Below are 21,699 nucleotides of genomic sequence, written 5' to 3' on the forward strand. Positions count from 1 at the left end.
ATGTTTACTCGATCATTGATGCGGCCCCACGAGACTATCATGGAAAGAAAATATACAAATTTAATCTTTATGAACTAAGAGATAAAGTTGAATTTAAAACGCGATAATGAACCGCATTCCTTACGAGACTATCTTTTAAAGAAATACAAATTTAATCTTTATGATGTAAGTTATAAAGTTGAATTTAGAACGCGATATTGAACCGCACTCCCCACAAGACAACTTGGAATGAAATACAAATTTAATCTTTATGAATTTAAGAATAGAGTTGAATTTAAAAACTCGTCGCTTAGAAGGTCGTAAATTTTTACGACTTTCGTGACACAAATTATTTTTGTGAATGTGTGACTGTGTTTCAATAGTGTGAGTTACCCTCCCCGCACCAAAATCACCAGAAAGTTTAGTTCACAGTTTAGATAGAACATTTGCCAGCGTCTGTGGCCAGCGTACTCCATCCATTACTTAATGATCTAAGACCAAATCAGATAAAGAAGATTATGAGTGTTTTAGAACCAGTGAGTGGGCAGTAGGTGAAAATATTATCTACGAACTATCAACTAATTCAAGTTTGACTCACAATATTACAAAATCTCTTGAGATCGTTTATTCAAAAATAGATAATACAAGGACGTCTCTAAGGTCTTTAATAAACTTCATTATAATTCAAAGAATGATAGAATTGTAAATGTGTTTAAAATTTATAATTAAATTCTTTAATATTCAACCCAAAAAATATTTCCTACAATTTTTGACTATTTTAAATTTTTAGAAGTATATTTTATATGAGTAAAATTTTTAGAGAATATAGCGATAATGCCCTTGCTACACCTTCCTTAATTTAGCGACATTGACATTCAAGATCTTCGTTGAAAATGTGGTTGAAAAAGCCTTTTTTTTTCAGATATGGCAAGAAACTATTTGCCAGTGTCAGAAAAAGCCTTTTTGTTTTGACTTTTCATTTGACATTATTTGACATACAATGCATTGCTTTGAGGTTATATTTATTTAATTTCTTAAATATTAATTATACTTTGTAGTAGTCTTAAACTTACTTAACGATTAACGAAATACTAGAGGAAACATTAATAATGTTTTATTTGGTAGGTTTAGGCTTAGGTGATGCTAAAGATATTACAGTAAAAGGTTTAGAGATAGTGAAAAAGTGTGATAAAGTTCTCTTGGAAGGTTACACATCTATATTAACAGTCGGACATAAAGTATTGGTAAGTTTTTCCTAAGATTTTTTGTTATGATCATATTACGGTATTAAAATTTTCTAAGCTTTGGTTTTTAGATTTTATTTAATCTTATACAAATGCATTATTAATAAGGACTTCTTAAATAGGAGGAGTTTTATGGAAGACCCATAATAATTGCTGATCGTGAATTATGTGAAGGTAACATAGATGATTTCTTGAAAGAAGCAAAAGAAAGTGATATTGCTCTCCTTGTTGTGGGAGATCCGTTGGGAGCGACCACTCACACAGATATGTTGCTTCGTGCTAAACAGTTTAATGTAGAAACCCAGGTAAAAAATAATAAAATAATCAGTATCACTAATTACGGTTCCTGAGATATTCTGAGAATTATTGTTGATAAAATTTACATAAATATTACTGACTTATTTAAATTCAGAATTACATTACATTTTATTATTACTATACTCATTAACTAATTGCATAAATGTTTTGAAAAACTGTTAAAAATCATGCTTATCTTTTAGATCATTCACAATGCTTCTATAATGAATGCTGTCAGTTGCTGCGGGTTACAGTTATACAATTTTGGTGAAACCATTTCAATACCTTATTGGACAGAAACATGGAAACCAGACAGCTTTTATGAAAAGATTGTTGGAAATTTTTCAAGGAACCTGCATACCCTTTGTCTTTTAGGTATACCTACTTAAAAAACTTGTTAAATTTAGAGAAATTGGTAATGTGTATTCATATGCCCTTTACACTAGAGAAACACAACATGTGCATAATTCATAACTATTGAATCCAATACCTACTTATTTAAATTTTTGCCTATCAACTAAACATTAACAAAAGTTTAACTATCTTTCTTTTTTCATATTTTATAATAAAATTAATGGTATAATATTTTATTTTTAGATATAAAAGTGAAAGAACCTACTGAGGAGTCATTAACAAAAAAGGTTCGGCAGTATATGGATCCTAAATTTATGTCTGTCAAAGAAGCTGCAACACAATTAATACAGATAATAGAAAATAATCAAAACTCAGGTTGTTATCATACTTTTTTTAATAGAGACTATACATATCAAGGACTATAAATTTAATTCATAAGAAAGTGAACCATACATCAAGTATGTTAATATTAAAGAATATTAGTGAAAATATTTATTTTTAGACAATAATAAATAAGTAGTCACTGACACAATTTTAACTATTTATCTAAACTAGTGATATTTACCTTATTAAATTTAATTCAGACTTGGAGAAGGTCAGAAACTTGAATGAAATTTATAAAGCTTCAGTACATAATCAGAATGGCTCAATTTTTGAACTGATTAACATTATTATCTATTTATATTTGTTTACCCTAAAATAAAACTTGCCTGAACCCATAAAGATATGTGAATGATTTTTTTAATTATTTTTCAGATCATAAATATTATTTTTTCGAAGGACATATGATCATACAATCATGTGAAAGCTGCTTGAATTATAATATTGTTATGATCTAATTGATCAAATTGATCTAAAAAACAATTATATTAACTATAATGCTTCTTCATGATATATAATGAATAACATAACTTAAAGAAAATTACATGATACATATTTATTTATCAGAATTTCAGAACTTATTTTTCCCTTTCTCTTTAAAAAAAATGTTTAAATTTTCAGTAATCATGTTTTATTGTGTACATATTCTATTGGTGCAGGTATAACTAAAGATAGTTTAGCTGTTGGCTTATCGAGAGTGGGAGCTCCAGATCAAAGAATAGCAGCAATGAGTTTAGAAGAAATGCAAAATTATGAACTAGGGCCACCTTTACACAGCTTGGTGATTCCAGCTCCAAACCTTCACCCACTTGAACTAGATTATTTAGCTCAATTCAGACAATTTGTTTAACTTTTGAGTTATGCAGCAAGCAGACACTTAAATTACAAATTATTTTATTCTATATGATATGAAAATATTCAAAGATGAATCATAGTGTTAAATATTACATTATGGCTATTTAAATAAATATTTGATAAAATAATGTTATCATGTAGTTTTATTATTTACATTTAGAATTTAAATCATGATATAAACATTATCAATTGCTACAATAAGAAATAATAATATTCAATAAAATTAAAATTGGTCCACAAAGCTACCAAAAACTTTCTATGTTACAATAGTGAAGAAAGACATGACATGAATAATTATGCAACATTATTAGCAATGCTTATATGCAAATTCGTTGCATTTAAATCCCTTGTTGATATTGGGATACTAGTTTTTATATCCGCATGTCAATCGCGTAAAAAAGCGCGTCTAATGCATTATGCTTTATAATGTTACACTTATTTTTGTAGATCTTACTCCCGAATTGTTTAATTAAATCAATTTGAATTATAAACATTAATAAAAGGTACATTAATTATTATTTGGTCTAAGTTGCGCGTTAAATTACGAAATTAATAAAAAATATACACACAATACACAAACAACGGAATGTAAATGTACCTACTTAGGGTGCAATATAATATTATCACCGACAATGGTACATTTCTAATATTTCTAGTCATAACTGGAACATGGTGGGTCACATATCTATAATAATATATTAAAGGCATGGCTAATGTGTACTAATATTACACTATATAACACTAGGACATATTTTAAACATTAAATAAGACAGTCTTTAAACTTACTTATTAGGGATACATACATGAACTTTATTAAATAATAATATATTAATAACTCGTGCTTTCTAGTCGTCAAGTGAGATTATTAAAATGATCTATATAATTAGACATAAATGGGAGTATTTTGTCTTTTAAACAGCAGAGACCTGTTGGTCTTCATCTTCGTCATCAGGTGTGTCATGATAGTAATCATAGGGTCGGGTCACGCCTTCGTGCGAATGCGCTCGACTTAAACGCTCAAGGCGAGCAACTTGAGCGGCCAACGTGTACGGCATTCTCGGGGGCGGAACCGGCCGCACGCAGCTAGCTGTCGTACAGGACCCATGCCCACTGTCACTTGAAGTCGCCGAACCCGTTTTTCTTAATGGCAAGTTTACTAAAGATGTCACACTGCTACTTTCAGCAGACAGGTCAACTGGCAACGGTGTTGGAGTATCCGAGTGTGATCGTTCATGTGCCGCTCGAGAACAGCAAATTCCTGGAACAGTACCGTCACGCCGATGTGTACAAGGCGAGGGTCCCGGCGGAGGAGGTCTCGGTTGGTGCGGTCGTGTTTTAGCAGGCTCAGAAAGAGCCAGCAGTTTTCTTACAGCTTGGGGTGATGCTGCTCCAAATTTATTTGCCCCAAAGCTCTTTTTACTTTCACTGGCTGATGATGCGCTGCTAGTTGTAGATAAAGATGGTGAAGGGTGTCGACGCCGAGGAATAGTAGGCGCGGGTCCCGAACCTTCACATTCCAATGACAAAGCATGAAGCCTGTCTTCATCAGTTTCAACATGCATGCGGTTTAAATATGCCTTTACACGTCTAACCATTTGGGCTTCTTCAAACATTTTTTTAGGATTAGGTACATTGGAAGATTTCTTTCTTCTTTTAACTGTTACTTGGCCTTGCTGTACACCAGTAGTTAACTGGTTTAAAGCAACCATAGCATTTGATGGTGGTTGTTTTCCTGATTCCAATAATGTCAACAAATCATATGGTGCACTGCACATGTTTGTAAGAGTTTTTACTTCTTTAGCTATCATACGCAATTTCTCAAAATTAACCATACCTTCTACTTTTGTGTCATTTCCTTCGTGAATAAATGTTAAATCTTTTCTTACCACAGGATAAAATGGTATAACTGGTGATCTGCCTTGTTCAGCAGTTAATAGCTGTCTATATTTAGACATATTTCTTGATGGATCCATAAGAGTTTGTAAGTCAGAGAAAAGTTTGCTGTATTTGGTTGGTAATTTATCCCAAGTCATTCGCAATCTGGATACAGCTCCATGGCCTAAGCCAGATATTATTGCAAACATAGAATTATAGTTCTTGCATTCCTTGCAATGTCTTGCTACTTTAATGAATTGTTTTATTATTCTTGAACGTCGCACAAGATTTTGCTCATTTACAACTTCTGTTACAACCCAAAACATTTCTTTATTAACTAAGCCTGCAAATTGTGATAACATTGGAGTGCCATATCTACTTTTTAATCCAAACAAATCATCTACATATTCAGTACTCTCAATTTGCCTGAAAATATAGAAATCTTGTAGTGTGAGTTGAACTGCCACTTCAACTGCATTAAGCTGCAGAAAATGGACTACACTTTCTCTGAGTAGTTCTGGAGCCATCTCATCAGGTACTAAAGTTTCACTTATACCATTCGTTTTTAAATAATATCTGGAGCTTAACCCAATTCTCTCAGCAAGGTTCTGTAATTGATCTGGAAGTCGGTGTTGCTTAATTATTCCTCCCTGAGCAACTGAAACTTCACAAAGGGAAAAATTGGAACTGGGTTCAGTTATTCCAAACTCACGTAATGCTAACATAACCACTTCCCTAGCAGTTGTTTCCTTGTGGGCCGGTAGATATTTACAGGTTTGATCAGCTCTGTATACCTTTAATACATGTTCAGGATAATCAGAGGACTGATAATCATCATAGCAAATTGAGATAAGATCAGGATTACTGTGGGAGCTATAGAAAGAATTGCTTGTATTAGCCTTATTTAATGAATCTGTATTTGACAAAATACTGTCATCACTGTGGAGGCCATCTGTGATTGTATTTTTGGGTAGTATATTCATTTTCATCAAAGCTTTGTGTAGTCTTTTCGGGCCTAATGTCATAAATCCTTTTTGTGGTTCTTTTTTCATTATCTGCTGGGGTTTTTTAGTAGGAGATTGAAAAATTGGTGTAAATGTAATTGGATCATCACTTAAAAGTTCAGCAGTTGATAGTCTTGCTCTAGGGTCTGTTTGCCACCTAGCCATGTTTGTAGCTCCTCTTTGTCTAGGTGAATTTTCTGGCATAAGAAGCATTTGCTTGAAAGCAAGGAAATTACTTTTCACAGTAATGCTAAGATGTGTTGAACCTGTTATTATTTCCATAGCTTTTGCATGGCTTACATGTTGGAATGATTGTCCATTGACTTCCAATATTTGATCTCCTCTTTTAAGACCAACATCTTCAGCTTTTGAATGCTTCTCTACTTTCAAAACAAATATTCCATATCCTCTTTCATATCCCCCAAGGATGGTAAAATTTAATGGTTCATCTCTTGTGGGTCGTGACAAAGTGACACTTCTAGTTCGTGCCTTTGCTGAACAAGCTATATTTAACAATCGCAATTGACTTTCCATCTTTTCATGTTCTAAAGCCATTTCAAAGTTCTCCAAAAATTCCATCATATTTGGATCAGTTTCAAAGTCAGTGAAATGATTATTAACCCAGTAAAGAACCACTCTTGTAACTTTGTCTCGGACTGATGGTTCAGAGAACCAGGCAAGCAACTGTTTGGCAACTACTAAATGACTTTCAATGAAAGTCCTATGAGTCAAAAGAAAATCTTCCACATATGTTGAGTCTCTTGAATTATCTTCAATGAGCTGCAGCATCAACTGTTCTGGAGTTCCTCTAATAACTACTTGTCCATCTTGATGACCTGTTTCTCCAGCGGCACCCCTATATTCTGTAACCAGTACTACTACACCATTTTCATTTTCATGACGCTTTATATTTTCCTGGCCTTGATGCAAGATTCGATAATAATCAGTTTGAGTGACGCAAACAAATTGGCAGTCATTACATCTAGTAGTCATTACTCCTCGGTGGTATAGTCTCTCCAGTGTTGCTTCAGCCATTCCAAAACTATCACCAACATTAAGATACTCTACTTCGCCATTTGAATGTTCAATTCCAACATGTCCATTTATTAAGACTGACCATGAGTCATGTTCTTCTCCATCTTGCATGACAATTGTTTCAGCTTTTTCAACAACAGCAAATACCATTACAGCACACAGTGCTCTACGCACAGTCAAAGTCATGTTTGTAAATGCTTTCAAATGTTGAGTAAATTCAAGAAGAATCTCAATATCTTCTTCAGTTCTTTCACTAGGATCCTTTTCAAGACATTCTCTGACAGCATCCCTAACTGTCAGACTGTCCATACTTTCTTCTAAATCTTCCTCTTCATCAGAATCCACTATAGATTCTAGGAGACCTGACAAGTCTACCTCCATGTCCATATCTAAGGAACTGTGAACTGATGTCATTGTGTCACTGCCACTGTATGCAGAGCTTGTATCACTGGCGTTGGAGCACTTAAGAGTGTGGGGGTACAGCTCTGGACTGTGACGACCACCGCGCCCACCTCTCAACATTGTGAGGCTTCTATATGTCTTAGATGACTTGCAGCTCCTACAAAAGATTAAAGGACTTAAGCAAATATACCACATACAAATTTGGGAAGGCAAGGCATATAATACATACTATAATAAGTATTTGTAGTAATTCTTGATAATAACATTTCGTTTTTTGATAATAAATAATGATTTGATATTTAGATATTGATATATTTATATATATTAGTAATTTATTATTATAAAATTAAGTATATTGAAAGATTCATTAAAAAAAAGGATTCAAATGTTTATAGTAACCTGTAATAAATATTTATTTTGCCTTCACAAAAATACGTTGACATAGGCTAGACAAAATACAAAAGCTGTACATTGATTTTCTCTTATAAATAATAATGAGTCTACATGGACCATTCAGGTTCATTTATATTGATAGCTGGTCAATATAATATCAACTGTTAAGTTAATAATTTCAACTTAAATACTGAATATTTGTATACGACAAACATGTTAAAGTATTTTAACAAACCTTTTCAATTTCTATTTTATTTATTTTGCATTCATGGCGGAACTGTCAGAGCTTCCATGTTGCTTTCTAATTAGCTACGCCATTGGATAGGAACACCAGTTCAAATGTTTAACACTATACACTCGATTTGTTACACGAAATGTAGATATTCTAAAAACATATATCATTTATTACGAAAGCAAGCAAGATACCAAAATTTTAGAAAGCTACTTTCCAAACGTAGTACCTACACACCATAGACACAGATGTTTTAAAAATCGTTTTCATTCAATAAATAATACAGATTATATTGAATGAAAAAGTATTGTCAGCTTAATTGTCAGTGATTGTGACCATAGACTAAAAATTTACTGAATTTTACCACAATTAAATAATTAAATAGGTACGTAAGCATTAATTAGATATTGTAAATGAGAAAAAAAACAAAGCTTAAAATTATTAAAAAAATATATAAGAAAACTTTCATAATTTCTTTGTTAAAATTGTGACATTTAAAATTTTCAGTGCAAAAAAGTTCAAATATTCTTACGTATTCAAATAAGCTTCGCCAATTAATTTTAAAATTAATAATATTATATTATAGTATTTTTAATAGCAAGAAAAAATATTTTAAATCTGTATACTGAATAATCCTTTTAAATCATATAATGTTGCTATAGACACAATATATTTATCAAATTAATTATTTCCCTTCCGTAACCGATTCTCAAAGGGACTTCTTAATAAATATTTCTACATTTCGACAAAAGCCAAATTGCGTTTATCACATAAAATTATTATATAATTTTTCTAGTCCGTTGTGTAGTTTTTAGGAAATAATAAAGGTATTACTCTAAATAAGTATCTAAACTGATCATCTGAACATTTTTATATCTCCATCTATTTTCAGAAATAGGTACTTTTGAGTGCTGGCGTTTTCGCAGCAAAACCAGTGATGTTAATCTTATAACTAGATAGCTTTTTGTAAATTCATCGTTTTTCGTTGCGAAAAAAGTCTAAAAAATCATATTTATCTTTGCGAAAGTGAACTTATCGAATATCATTTGTGATTTCCAATAAAATGCACCTTGTTTCACTGTCTAAGTCGAAACGGATGGTGAGCGATGGCGAGAATACGGTGATAGATTTTTGGTGTTAAAAATTGCTCTGTGTCATTGCCATATAAGTTTTCCATTATTTAAGAGCAAAAATAATTCCTTATTTTCGACGATTTCCCTGTTCTTATAATTTAATCTTTGCCCAAATTGACGATTATTGTGTGGAAATTAAGTTGTCATCGACTGACCGGCTGATATTACACGAGGCTTGTATGTATATGTGACTTCTACCTTTTGCTATTTGTGACACGCCTCAGAAAATAAATCTGATTTTGTGAATGAACTCGTTTTGTTTTGTTTTTGTGGTAATTTAGTGTTAAAGACGATTTTAAATTACGTAACTGTTGTGGAATCGTAAAAGTGTATAAAGGATGGCCTGAGTGTGACCACTCCATTACCGTCATGAGTGACGAAGGAATGTTTGTTTAGGCTTTAATATTTTGCTTCGACTTAACGAGGAGTACTCGTTCATCTCGTTAAATTGGCTGGATCATGAATCTATCAGCATTTAAACAAGATTTAAATTGATCGTTCTCGGCTTATCGTCATTACGGACTCTTTTATATTAGAAAAATGTCTTCGGGAACGTTTGTTGATAGAATTGACCCTTTCGCTAAGCGGTCTTTAAAGAAAAAGACCAAGAAGTCTCAAGGGTCTTCACGGTATCGTAATACGCAAGATGTGGAGTTGCAGGCATTGCCATTCCTTAAAGGTAAATATTACTGTGGTTAACTACCTTTGTACTTGTTTTTTTTTGTATTATTTTGATTTACAAATTATTTACCATGTTAGTTATATTTATCTATGTCATTGAACTTATATATTTTTAAATTCTCTTTAAGTTCTCATTATCAATAAGATTTAAATTTGAATATATGTTTTGGCTGAACTTAATGTATAAGAAAATATAAGAATTTGTTCAATACCTGAGAGATAATTTTTTTACTTTAGTGTGACAATAATGATTGTTTGTTCACATTTTCTACTATTAGTATCAGTGGTAACTACTGCTGTTTTGTACAGGTGATATACAAATAGCCTTGCAAAAGAGACCTACTTTTAGCAGCAACTCTATAAATGGTATAATTTATGTTCTCACTATAGAACTTAGTATGTATTATTCACATAAGTTTAAATAATGATAGATACAATAAGACTAAAATGCCAACAATAATTTGTTAATGATAATATTAATTTAGCTATTATGAGAATTAATGTAGTTTTAATATTTATAATTATGGTTCTTAGAAGACTGATCTGACCTGAACTGTGATTCTCTTAATAAGGATTTTTTATAATTTCCCAAAATAAGGTAACCTTATTGGATACAATTTCTTGCCTGGTGATAATATGGTATATTACACTTGCTAACTTTTATTTTAATACAGTCTCATCATATTAGTCCCCAATTAATTTTTAGACAAACAGACAAAACTTCGAAAAACTACATTTTTGGCTTCAATATTGAACGTACATCACACCCCAAGTATTATTTAAAACAGAAATCCAATTTACAGTTTATTTTTTTTTACAATTTTATGATAAGTATGTATGGATTTCTCATAAACATCATTTACATATACTATAATATTATAGATATTTAATTTACTCTTATTGTAAGTTAAATATAATTAAATTTATATATGTAATATAATATTGTGTATTGGTATGTGCAAACATGTCTCTCTATGTATGGGAGAACTTAGTTCACAATATAAGTAAATACATAGATCTCTGTTTGTATTAAGATTATGATTTGTGTTTACAGATGTTCCAAGTAGCGAACAAGAAGAACTATTTATCCGCAAGTTACGCCAGTGTTGTGTTGCATTTGACTTTATGGACCCTGTAGCAGACTTGAAGGGGAAAGAGATCAAGCGTGCTACTTTGAACGAGCTTGTCGAGTATATCACTGTTGGACGAGGGGTACTGACCGAACCTGTGTACCCAGAAATTATTAAAATGGTACAGTAAATGCTTGTATAGATAAAATATTTGCATTTTCTACTTCATGATTATTGTGACTGAAGGTTAGATGTTAAATTGTATTATGAGGATCTTATTTACATGTAAGTTTGGACAGTTTAAAACAAATTTGCATTAATTTATCTTTTAATTATAAAAATTTAATATACTTACTATTAAATCTACTACTAAATTACTATGCAAATCCAATGAGAATAACTCAATATGTAGATAAGTGAATAACAATAAAAATGCCAAATTTTTATTTTATAATCAAACTAATTAATATAAAATTATGGTCCTAATTTCTGTGTAAAAGATTGTGAAAGTGATCTTTATATACATAATATGTATCACTTTTTTGAAAAATATTTCAAAGCCCACTTCTAACAGTTTATTGAGTGTTATCAGCCATATGTGTGTATTTGATGACCTTTGACCAAATCTTATGTTATGTTGACAGTACATACAATTTGTACTGGAAACTTTCTGAAGCAAACCTTCTGAATAATGCTAGAATATTAATTTAGCTCTTGTAGGGAATAATTAATTTAGCACCTTAAATGGCTAAACATATTAATTAATATTTATCATTTTAAAATTTAAAGCAAGTAACTTATAATTAATTACTTACAATCAATTGTTTTTTTTTTTACTTTTTGTAATTATGTGTCCAAATATAAGATGCATCTGTGAACTGATTTTATTTTTGTGCAATATTTTTTGAGCAGAATATTTAAATATCATAATATTCAATTATGTTTATTTATTTTTATTGATATTATTGTCTACAGTCTACACCATAAATTTTATATCAATAATCAAAATAATAAATTAAGAAATATCATTTCTGTATGAAACTGATTGTGATATTTTGAACCACAATTGACTTAAATTAATCTTTTGAGAGGAACTTACATTCAGGCAATTTCAAAAGAGACAAATGGGTCATGTTTAAATTATTTTATGATTAATATATTATAACATAAACTGTAAACAAAAAAAAACAAAAGTTAAATTTATGTGAAACTAGGTTTCCGCCTTCGGCTTCGCTCGCGCAATCAAAGAAAAATCCGTATAGTTCCCCTTCCCATGGGATTTCCGGGATTGCGTCATTTTCCCGGGATAAAAAGTAGCCTATGTCAAAATATCTCCATACCAAATTTCATGATAATTGGTTCAGTAGTTTAGGCGTGATTGAGTAACAGACAGACACAGTTACTTTCGCATTTATAATATTATAGTATGGATGGCAATGTTTTAGATAAATAAAAAAAAATCAATTAAATTACATTAAATAATTTGATTAGTGTTAAAAAAACCATGCGTGATTAGTGCCTGATACTTGTTATATTTTCATATAAGTAAAATCGATTTATGTATGAATTTATTGCCTAGATATCGGCGAACTTGTTCCGTACTCTACCGCCAAGCGACAATCCCGACTTCGATCCGGAAGAAGACGATCCCACTCTGGAGGCTTCCTGGCCCCACCTTCAAGTAGTCTACGAGTTCTTTTTGCGCTTCCTTGAATCTACTGACTTTCAACCAACTATTGGGAAGAAGGTCATTGACCAGAAATTTGTGTTGCAGGTATTTATTTGTTTTTTTTTTTTTATAAATATTAACCATTTCATTGTGTTGAATTGGTGTTTCACCTACACTTAATAATAAATTAATCTATCATATTATAAAGTAGAATAGGTACCAACACTGAATTTAAACACTATTTGTACACAGTAATATCATAGCATTTTATTGATAATTAAGTATAAGCATCACAATTTTTTTATATAAAGTGGAATATAAGTATATGTACTTAAAAATTCATTAAAATAATAAAATTAGACATCATTTTGTTCTTTAATTCTTTAATTTTTGAAATATTTTTTATTTATACATGCTTCACAACAACTTTACAGCTATGTAGTATGAAAATATTTTAAATAAATTTGCCCTAATTTATTCTTCTATACAACAAATAGCTCAAGGCAACTTATTACAGTAGAAAAAAAAAAAAGGTTTTGCACTTAACTAACTTATAGTGATGTTATCAAACTAAGATACATTACAATCTCTACAGATTTTTTTTTTAATTTGCTTGTTAAATGAAATAGTGAGAAGTGGATGTTCTTGGTGTTTTTGGTTGAATAATACGTAATTCTAAACTTTTTCCCTGTAAATAATAAAATTATTTTAATATTAACTATTGTTATTTTTTGGAATGTGTTGTCAATGCAATTGAATGATAATAAAAATATCAAATAGAGCATATCAATAATGAGAAAGTACTTGAATAATATTCTATTGAAAATTATTATTGTTGTGGCCGTAAACGAATAGCTTGCATAATCTAACATTCTAGGTATGTAGTAAGATTTTTATTTTGGAAGTGAAATTAATAAAGCTTCATTACAGAATAGTCAAAAAAGATTATTTTCATTCATATCATCCATTATAATCTTAAAATTTTATATTCTGTAACAAACGAAAATTACTTGTGTATTTTCGTGTTCAAGTGTTATCTGTTTCAATATCTTATTAAAAATAATGACGAAAAAAAAAGAACTTTTAAAGTACATGAGCAAAGAGTAGGTACAATTCTTTTGTCCTCCTATCAATACATGATCATATGTAATCAAATAATCAGTCTGTTAGCCATTTAACTTTGACCACTTTGACTGATCAAGAATATTCATGTTTGTTTCAATGTATTAAAAGGAGTACAATAATAAAAACATAGATTAGTTGCGATTATATACACGTCATCTGAAGCATGAAATATTATAACATAATCTTTGGTAATTAGAAAAGAGGCAAATAATTACATTTTACCTGTTGGTATTTACAACTACCAACATTGGGATAGGAAGGACATTTTAAAATTCCAATAGGAATTACGTTTTATGTTATACATTTTACCAGTTGTGCTGTTTTTTATTTTTGTTTATATATAGGTATCCACGAAAGAAGTGAGTTAGTAGAAGTATTGAAATTGATACTTTTTTCCAATTTAATTTAACAAGATATTAAATTTTATTGTTTCATATTTTTTAAAATATTACAGTGAGTGTTATCTTGAGAACTAAACGCTCAATTTATTTATCGTTTATAGACAAATGAAGCTAATTTATTTTAAGCATGTTTTGCATTCACACATTTTATTCAAATATTGATTTTTTTATTTCGTTTAAAGCTTTTAGATTTGTTCGACTCCGAAGACCCGCGTGAGCGTGATTTTTTGAAAACTGTGCTCCACCGTATCTACGGAAAGTTCTTGGGTCTACGAGCTTTCATACGAAAACAAATCAACAATATATTCCTGAGATTCGTTTACGAAACTGAGCATTTCAATGGCGTGGGTGAACTTCTAGAAATACTGGGAAGGTAAGCATATATAGGGACATATAATCAATTGATGGTAATAGTAAATTATCAAAAACTAGTTATATGCTGAGTAAAACTGATTCAGGCAGCTAATGGTATAAATGGAATGAGGATTGAAATATATATGGCAAATGGCTGTTTAACAGTAACCTGAACTACACGTGAGCTACGAGCGCAAAGCCACTATAGAATGAATATCCACCATATTTTAATTTATTTTTCAACTCATTAAAAAAAGTGGTTCTCAATTCGATAGCATTTTTAATGATTATTTTTTTTATAAGCTGGTGTTTTCGGTTATATGTAGTTCTGACTAGACAATCTGGAACACGGTTTAGTTTTTTGTTAAATAATATTTTTCACGTTTAAATTATATTCGAATTGTAACCGCCGCCCTCTTGTTCCAGCATAATAAACGGGTTCGCTCTGCCGCTGAAGAGCGAGCACAAACAGTTCCTGGTGAAGGTGCTGCTGCCGCTGCACAAGGTGAAGTGCCTGTCGCTGTACCACGCGCAGCTCGCGTACTGCGTGGTGCAGTTCATTGAGAAGGACGCCACGCTCACCGAGCCGGTCGTGCGCGGCCTGCTCAAGTTCTGGCCCAAGACTTGCTCCCAGAAGGAGGTATGCCACTATCACTATCACTACATAGTATAAAACAAAGTCGCTTTCTCTGTCCCTAAAATAGATCAGTCAGAATCTACATTCAAAATCGAGAATTTAACAATAATTCCAAAAGTTTTCAAACTTTGTTCAAGTGAATGGTCCCCTCGATTTGCAGACTTTTTGAAATTTTCTTGAAGGTGAAAAAATAAAAAAATACATTTTTGCAAATTGCATAAAGTTCCGGATCGCGTATGAGATTGCAAATTTGTAAATGCATAGGAATAGATGTTTTCGAAGTTTGCAACCAAGTTCCAAAACTTCTGTAATTATTCCGAGACCACCTTACTCGAAAAAATGAACACGAAGTAAAAATAATTATAAATAAACATGTTCCGGTCAACGAAAAAGGTTGCAAATTTATACAACCGTTCGGTATATATTTCCGATATCTTTGTCAATTTTGCAGAACTTTTGGAATTTTTTTCACGACCATACAGCAAAAAATAATTTAATTGCAATTTTAACAATGACACCTAGATTGGTTGCAAATTTAATACGTGATATGAAATATTATATCGAAAACTTCCCCAAGTTTGCAGAACTTTTGGAATTTTTTTCACGACCAAAAAATAATTTAATTGCAATTTTAACAATGTTCCGGACTGCGGACAATGTTGCAAAATGAGATTTATTGTTGTCCCAATGTACCATTCACTTGACCGAAGTTTAAACTTTTGGAATTATTGTGAATTGAATGTCTTGACTGACTGGAGTAATATCCCTATCTCCCTATGTATGTAACAGATTTTGATGCGGTTTTTTTAAATAGAGTGGTTCTCGAGGAAAGTTTTAGTATACAATTTTAAATATGTTTTAGGCTAAGCGGACGAAGCCGCGTTATATATAATTAAAGGAAATTTTTTGAAGTTGTTTGGATGTTAAGTAATTTTTTTACGTACTCAGTGTATGAAAATCTATAAGTTTCTTCGAGCCTAGTAGAGCGACGGTGGAACACCCTGTAATACTAGCTAATATGTAAAATGTTTTACCTGCAATCCTCCGATAAATGGGCTATCCAACAATGAATTTACTAATCAGGCCAGTAGTTCCCGGGTTAACATGTTTAAGAAAAATGAACACTCTTCTCCTATTCATACATAATATGTATGAATTATATTCTGTAACAGTTGACATGAATTAAAAATTCATTATTGCAGTTAAAATGAATACATGAAAGCGAATAATAGATAGAAAATAGCAAAGCGCCAGTTGTATCTAACGCGGTAGGTATGATTGGGCGATAGGATTGTTTGTTGGGTTATACTTTTGACGTTTAGGTATATCTTATTTATATTAAAATCTCGTGTCGCGGTTATCACAAAATTAAAGAACAGATATTGATATACTCTTGTCTTTAATCTGGTCTATAATAAAAGACAAGATAGTTTTATTTCAGTGATATTGGTTATTGAATGGTGTGGAGCTGGGCCCTTTAGTATACTTATTATAATTATAAATGATTGATAATTGGAGACGGAAACTAAATAAATATGTTTATAATAAAATCCACTTTAATCAATTTGCCTATCAACTATAATACAACAATAGATTTGATTATCTATTCCAGTTGAAAGATTGTATCAAATCAATGAAAACAACGAGAAAAATGGGATATGAACGATAACCTCGTGCCCACAAATTAGTTTATGCTTAATTACAATGGGATAGAATAGGGAATGTATTAATGTTTACAGACAGATCTGTTGACACTCGCAAACATTAAGTAGTTCACAATAGAGCCTACAGTGAATTAATTTATTTAGTAGACGGACAGAGTCATTCATCGTTGTTTTTCAATTTTGTATATATTATATTCCATATTCTTTGACTATATTTCGAGCACTCAATTTTCTTTTTCATCTACTCAATTCTTTAGTGCAAATGCGTTTTACATTTTACATAATATGTAAATGCATAATTTTTACATAATGTATATATGTTTAAAATATTTCGCCATCAAGATAAACGTTCAAAAATATCTCAATAACACCGTCAAATGCATACAGATTATATGATAAAGAAATATTATGTATTATGAGAAGTATAGGTTAATGTAGATGGAATAGTAGATTAGAAGAAGCAGTGAAATCGGTGCGATGACGCCATCCTGTTTACAGTGAGGCAGTAACATAATATGCATGTGACTTATATTGTTCGAGTATTAATATGTATAAGGCATAAGCTATCCATAATGAATATAGACAAAAGGTTAATACTGAAAATGTATTTTAATAATATTTGCAAGGATAGCACTTGTCCCTAAGTAATTTTTCAAACAAAAGTATTTGATTGAGTTTTCTTTAGAACAGTTTAACTCATTTCCATTATAGGCGAAGTATATCCAACGGTTAAGGACACTGATTTTAATACAAAAGGTGTTAAAAATAAAAGAGCGTATACAAATTTCTGTGTTTTTTTTTCATCTCCTTTATATTATATTGCTATTGATAAGCAATGCAAAAGCAAATCTTGAAAACGTGCTTAAGCTACGTACATCGTAGATCCAAAAAGGTTTGACGACATGTGTGTGATTCTATTAACTTGCCTTTATATAAGCTTGCCTTATACATATATCAATAATAAGTACTTATTGCAATTCATAATTTTGGCAACATTGATTTTATTTTGTTTTGACATTTTCGATTTTAATATTTGATATTAATGACATGGGTATTTTGTTATAAGGTGATGTTCCTGGGTGAAATTGAAGAGATTTTGGATGTTATCGAGCCTGCACAATTCGTCAAAATACAAGAGCCGCTGTTTAGACAGATAGCCAAATGTGTGTCCAGTCCTCACTTCCAGGTAAATAAACGACATTTTTTGTTATTTGATTTAAAAATTACATTTTAACATACAGTTGACAATTTTATATGTGTAACTTGAAATGAAGCACCTGTTATGCGATGTAGATACAGTATATTTTTTTCGATAATAAAATAAATGCTTATATAATAGCTCTATTCTTTTGACATCTTTTGTTTGCAATTTCTCTTTATTTTCTCTTAATCTTATATTCGCATTAGAATTATCTCCAATATTATTGTTAGTTATGCGGAGGTATTGATAGCGCTGATAATATCTTATCATAATAGTATTATCTGATATTATGTACTTCTTATACACAAAACTTAAACATCAATAATTCAATAGTTCACATACTACCTATGGCTTATTGTTAATATAAATAAATACAATATTTTCAAAACACAACATGTAGGTAATTTTCATGTATTTTTCAATATAAATATTAATTTGTTTATGCGGCTAAGAAAATGTAATTACTTTCGATAATATGTGTATTCACATTTAGAACTTTCAATATTTTTTCTACCATAAGAATCTACAGACTTCATGTCTTGACCAACAGATTATTACACTATTATCAAAATTGTTTTTCTGTATACTCTTATGGAAATAGTTATTAGAGATAAAAATATTAGATTTTTGTTGTATACCCTTATGGAAATAGTTAGTTACATAACATATAAATGCTTATACCGACAAATTAATAGCTAAAATAAAATTCTGTTTTATTGTAATTTTTGCAGGTTGCCGAAAGAGCATTATATTTTTGGAACGGCGAATATATATTGTCATTGATCGAAGAGAACATTCAAGTTATAATGCCAATAATGTTCCCTGCGCTGTATCGGATGAGCAAGGAACACTGGAACCCAACAATAATTACGTTAATTTACAACGTGCTAAAAACATTTATGGAAATGAATCCCAAGCTCTTCGATGAGCTCACTACTAGCTACAAAGCAGAACGGCAAAAGTAAGATTTAGTTTAATATTTCTTTTGATGATTTCTTTTTAATGTAGTAAAAATATATTTTCTCCTGTGCTTCAAAGGAATCTAAATAATGTGAAATATCTTCTGAAACTAAATTATTAAAATACGTATGAGTTAAATCGTATAAGAAAGAAAGAAAAACATTTATGTATTTAATAAAAATAAAGTTTGCTGCATAATGCTCATAATGCGTATCGAGTGTATAGGTCGCGTCATGTAAAAAGAACGCTGACGGTTAAGCTGCGCATTGGCGATTTATTGGTCTCTTTGGTGTTATGAGGTGGTATAAGAATAACAAATATGTAGTTGCGAAGCCACAACTCGAGAGCCTACTTCAAAAATAAAATAAGCAGCAAATAACTTTCGCGCTAAACTCGATAGATGCCTAAAGACACCCCATCACTTTCATCCAGCGTTCTTTTTACATGATTCGCGTTATAAATGTGATCGTTGTTCCACAGAGAGAAGAAGCGCGAGAAGGAGCGCGACGAGCTGTGGAAGCGGCTGGGCGAGATGGAGATCAGCCACAAGCAGCAGCAGGCGGCCGTCGGCGCCGCGCTCGCCAAGTGATGGCGACACTCCCTCTGCTAGATAATGCGATCACTTTTATTTTCTCTTTATATTTTCTATTCGATTACATTTTCGTTAATGACTTTATTAATTTTTATACCTCTCGCGAACGGTTCGTTCGGGCGGAGCCGCCCGCCGGCAGGTCGCCGGGGGGCCGCTCGCGACCCGCTGGCAGCCCGCCGGTCGGGCGCCGGGGGGCCGCTGGCAGCCCGCTGGCAGCCCGCCGGCCCGGCGCCGGGGGCCGCTTGCGACCCGCCGCCCGCCCGCTCGCCGCTCCCGGCCCGCCCCGGCTCGCTCGGCTCCGCTCTCGTCGTCGTCCTAGTATTTTGTATTCGTTCACGTAGGTCTCTAGATTACTTTAGGATTTTTAATATTGTTAAATTGTTTAAATAAGTTAAAAGTTGTATGTATTATTGATGCATGATCGAATGTATTGTATTTCGGATCGTCGATTATGATTGTATTAATCGGGCACCCAGCTTTCGGCTGAATATGATTGTACAAAAAATTAAAAAAAAAAATAGAAAAAATTGGAACACGTAATTCGTATAATATAGTTTCCGGGTTCCGGTGTGGGCGAGCCGACCGCTTGCGCAGATCGCGCGATCCGATGGAGTAGAGCGTAGGGGCGCGCCATTATTGAGGAAATTAAATTATATATGTAAGGCTTGATTAGATTCGGTTCGGCCGTACCGGGACTCGGGCGTAGATTGTTCTATGAATTTTTGTTTTATTAGATGCTGAATTCAGAAATGTAATTTTGTCGTACTATCATTTTGTATAGATACATAGTGTAAATAGGCATTTATTTATTATAAATTTATAGCAGTGTGATTTTTATACATAGCTGCGGGAGTGGGCCACGATACACCGGTCGTACGGATCGGAGCGAACCGGAGACTATTCATGTATCATGCATACAGCTCGGTATCAACTAAAAAGTTAATTTGATCATATTGGATTAGAACAATGCTATAGTAGATATAATAATTTGTAAGGGAATAGTCATTAATTTGTATGATATTGCTGTAGCCATTAATTTTTCTATCGTCACTCGTAGAGCGCATCGGCGCCTCTGTATATACGGTACGCGCCTAGCAGCCTAGCGAGCAACTGCGTATGTATGTATGTATGTACACTATGGAGATGTTTGTTATGTAAAATGTATTAACATTGCAAAAATTATATGATCTTATATATAAATTACTATTATAGTACACAGTATGGAAATAAAAAAGTTGACTCACATTATTTGAATTCTTTAAGCATGTATGTGTAACGGTAGACGCCACGCTTATTCGCCTTCGTCCCGCCCCGACTGTAACTTCCACAACGACTAACGTTTCTTATAATGTTTGTTTCGGTACGCGAAATACACAAGAAATTTTCACATTACATAGTTTTTTATTTTAGTTCGACTTGCAGATTCGACATTAATTTGCATACCTTAAGAAAACTATTTATACAGTAAAGATGCATTTATTTTAAATTATTATACGTATTTTTGTTGTAAAATGTTTCTTCAAATTAAATTTTCCTTATAACATTGTAATGTGTTGTGAACATACAATAAAATACACTGTTATGAAAATTTCTGCTTTAACTTTTAAACAATGACTTGAGCATTTTACCATACACCAGACAATCTTAACTCATTAATAAAAGTTTGTATACTGAAGTAAACACACAGTGTGAAATGAAGACAAACAATTCACATTTTCACTACAACACAATAACAAATAAATATATTTAATTTTAAGAGATTTTAAAGCTTTCAATACAATATAATCTATAAATATACTCAGGTATATTTGTATGTAAAGCCTGCTTTATTTGTAAATATTGATTCTATATTATGCAATCTTACAAAATGCAAATTCATTTAAGCTATATTATGAATATCAGAAAATACGACTAAAATTTAAGTTATAAAAGAATATAATTTGATGTCGAAAAGGGACTTAATAAAATGAAGTAAAGTTTTATTGTTTTTGAAAACAATTACGTCATATTGCACTTGGGTAGATATTAAATAACTGTTTTGCGTTTAATTGTTAATGGTGAAATTTTTAACTAATATTACTAGATACTTGTAATATAATGAATAAATATTAAATAAAGAACTCGTATTATGCACACACACATTTACTTTTAATTCACTTAT

At 31.6% G+C, this 21,699-nt stretch overlaps 3 protein-coding genes across 3 annotated transcripts; 2 read left to right on the forward strand and 1 right to left on the reverse strand.

Moving 5' to 3' along the window:
- The first annotated feature begins 954 nt into the window (after positions 1-954).
- Positions 955-3,243, forward strand: Dph5 (diphthine methyl ester synthase). The gene is made up of 5 exons (XM_090112789.1): positions 955-1,223; positions 1,346-1,528; positions 1,724-1,895; positions 2,118-2,249; positions 2,915-3,243. The coding sequence occupies exons 1-5, from the start codon at positions 1,089-1,091 to the stop codon at positions 3,103-3,105; spliced, it is 813 nt and encodes a 270-aa protein (XP_089968915.1). The 5' UTR covers positions 955-1,088; the 3' UTR covers positions 3,106-3,243.
- Positions 3,236-8,316, reverse strand: PDZ-GEF (PDZ domain-containing guanine nucleotide exchange factor). Its single transcript, XM_090112788.1, has 2 exons — positions 8,055-8,316; positions 3,236-7,583 (listed from the first exon to the last, which is right to left on the reverse strand). Exon 2 carries the CDS (start codon positions 7,544-7,546, stop codon positions 4,022-4,024), a length of 3,525 nt encoding a protein of 1,174 aa, XP_089968914.1. The 5' UTR covers positions 7,547-7,583; positions 8,055-8,316; the 3' UTR covers positions 3,236-4,021.
- Positions 8,317-8,943: 627 nt separating this feature from the next.
- Positions 8,944-20,930, forward strand: LOC149900691 (serine/threonine-protein phosphatase 2A 56 kDa regulatory subunit epsilon isoform-like). The gene is made up of 8 exons (XM_090112123.1): positions 8,944-9,863; positions 10,920-11,116; positions 12,515-12,709; positions 14,313-14,503; positions 14,911-15,124; positions 17,852-17,971; positions 18,718-18,947; positions 19,427-20,930. Exons 1-8 carry the CDS (start codon positions 9,725-9,727, stop codon positions 19,533-19,535), a joined length of 1,395 nt encoding a protein of 464 aa, XP_089968249.1. The 5' UTR covers positions 8,944-9,724; the 3' UTR covers positions 19,536-20,930.
- Positions 20,931-21,699: the final 769 nt, after the last annotated feature.

Source organism: Colias eurytheme, chromosome 18 (genome assembly GCF_061535395.1).
Source record: "Colias eurytheme isolate Ceu_HAF_F1 chromosome 18, ilColEury1 Martin Lab GWU primary, whole genome shotgun sequence".
NCBI lineage: Eukaryota > Metazoa > Arthropoda > Insecta > Lepidoptera > Pieridae > Colias > Colias eurytheme.

What these genes read in the sequence shown, in the direction of transcription:
- Dph5 (XM_090112789.1), top strand. Translation starts at nt 1,089, where the DNA reads ATGTTTTATTTGGTAGGTTTAGGCTTAGGTGATGCTAAAGATATTACA. An exon ending in CAGTCGGACATAAAGTATTG is followed by an intron (nt 1,224 to 1,345) that starts GTAAGTTTTTCC and finishes CTTCTTAAATAG; the next exon opens with GAGGAGTTTTATGGAAGACC. An exon ending in AGAAAATAATCAAAACTCAG is followed by an intron (nt 2,250 to 2,914) that starts GTTGTTATCATA and finishes CTATTGGTGCAG; the next exon opens with GTATAACTAAAGATAGTTTA.
- PDZ-GEF (XM_090112788.1), bottom strand. Translation starts at nt 7,546, where the DNA reads ATGTTGAGAGGTGGGCGCGGTGGTCGTCACAGTCCAGAGCTGTACCCC.
- LOC149900691 (XM_090112123.1), top strand. Translation starts at nt 9,725, where the DNA reads ATGTCTTCGGGAACGTTTGTTGATAGAATTGACCCTTTCGCTAAGCGG. An exon ending in GGCATTGCCATTCCTTAAAG is followed by an intron (nt 9,864 to 10,919) that starts GTAAATATTACT and finishes TTGTGTTTACAG; the next exon opens with ATGTTCCAAGTAGCGAACAA. An exon ending in ACCAGAAATTTGTGTTGCAG is followed by an intron (nt 12,710 to 14,312) that starts GTATTTATTTGT and finishes TTTCGTTTAAAG; the next exon opens with CTTTTAGATTTGTTCGACTC.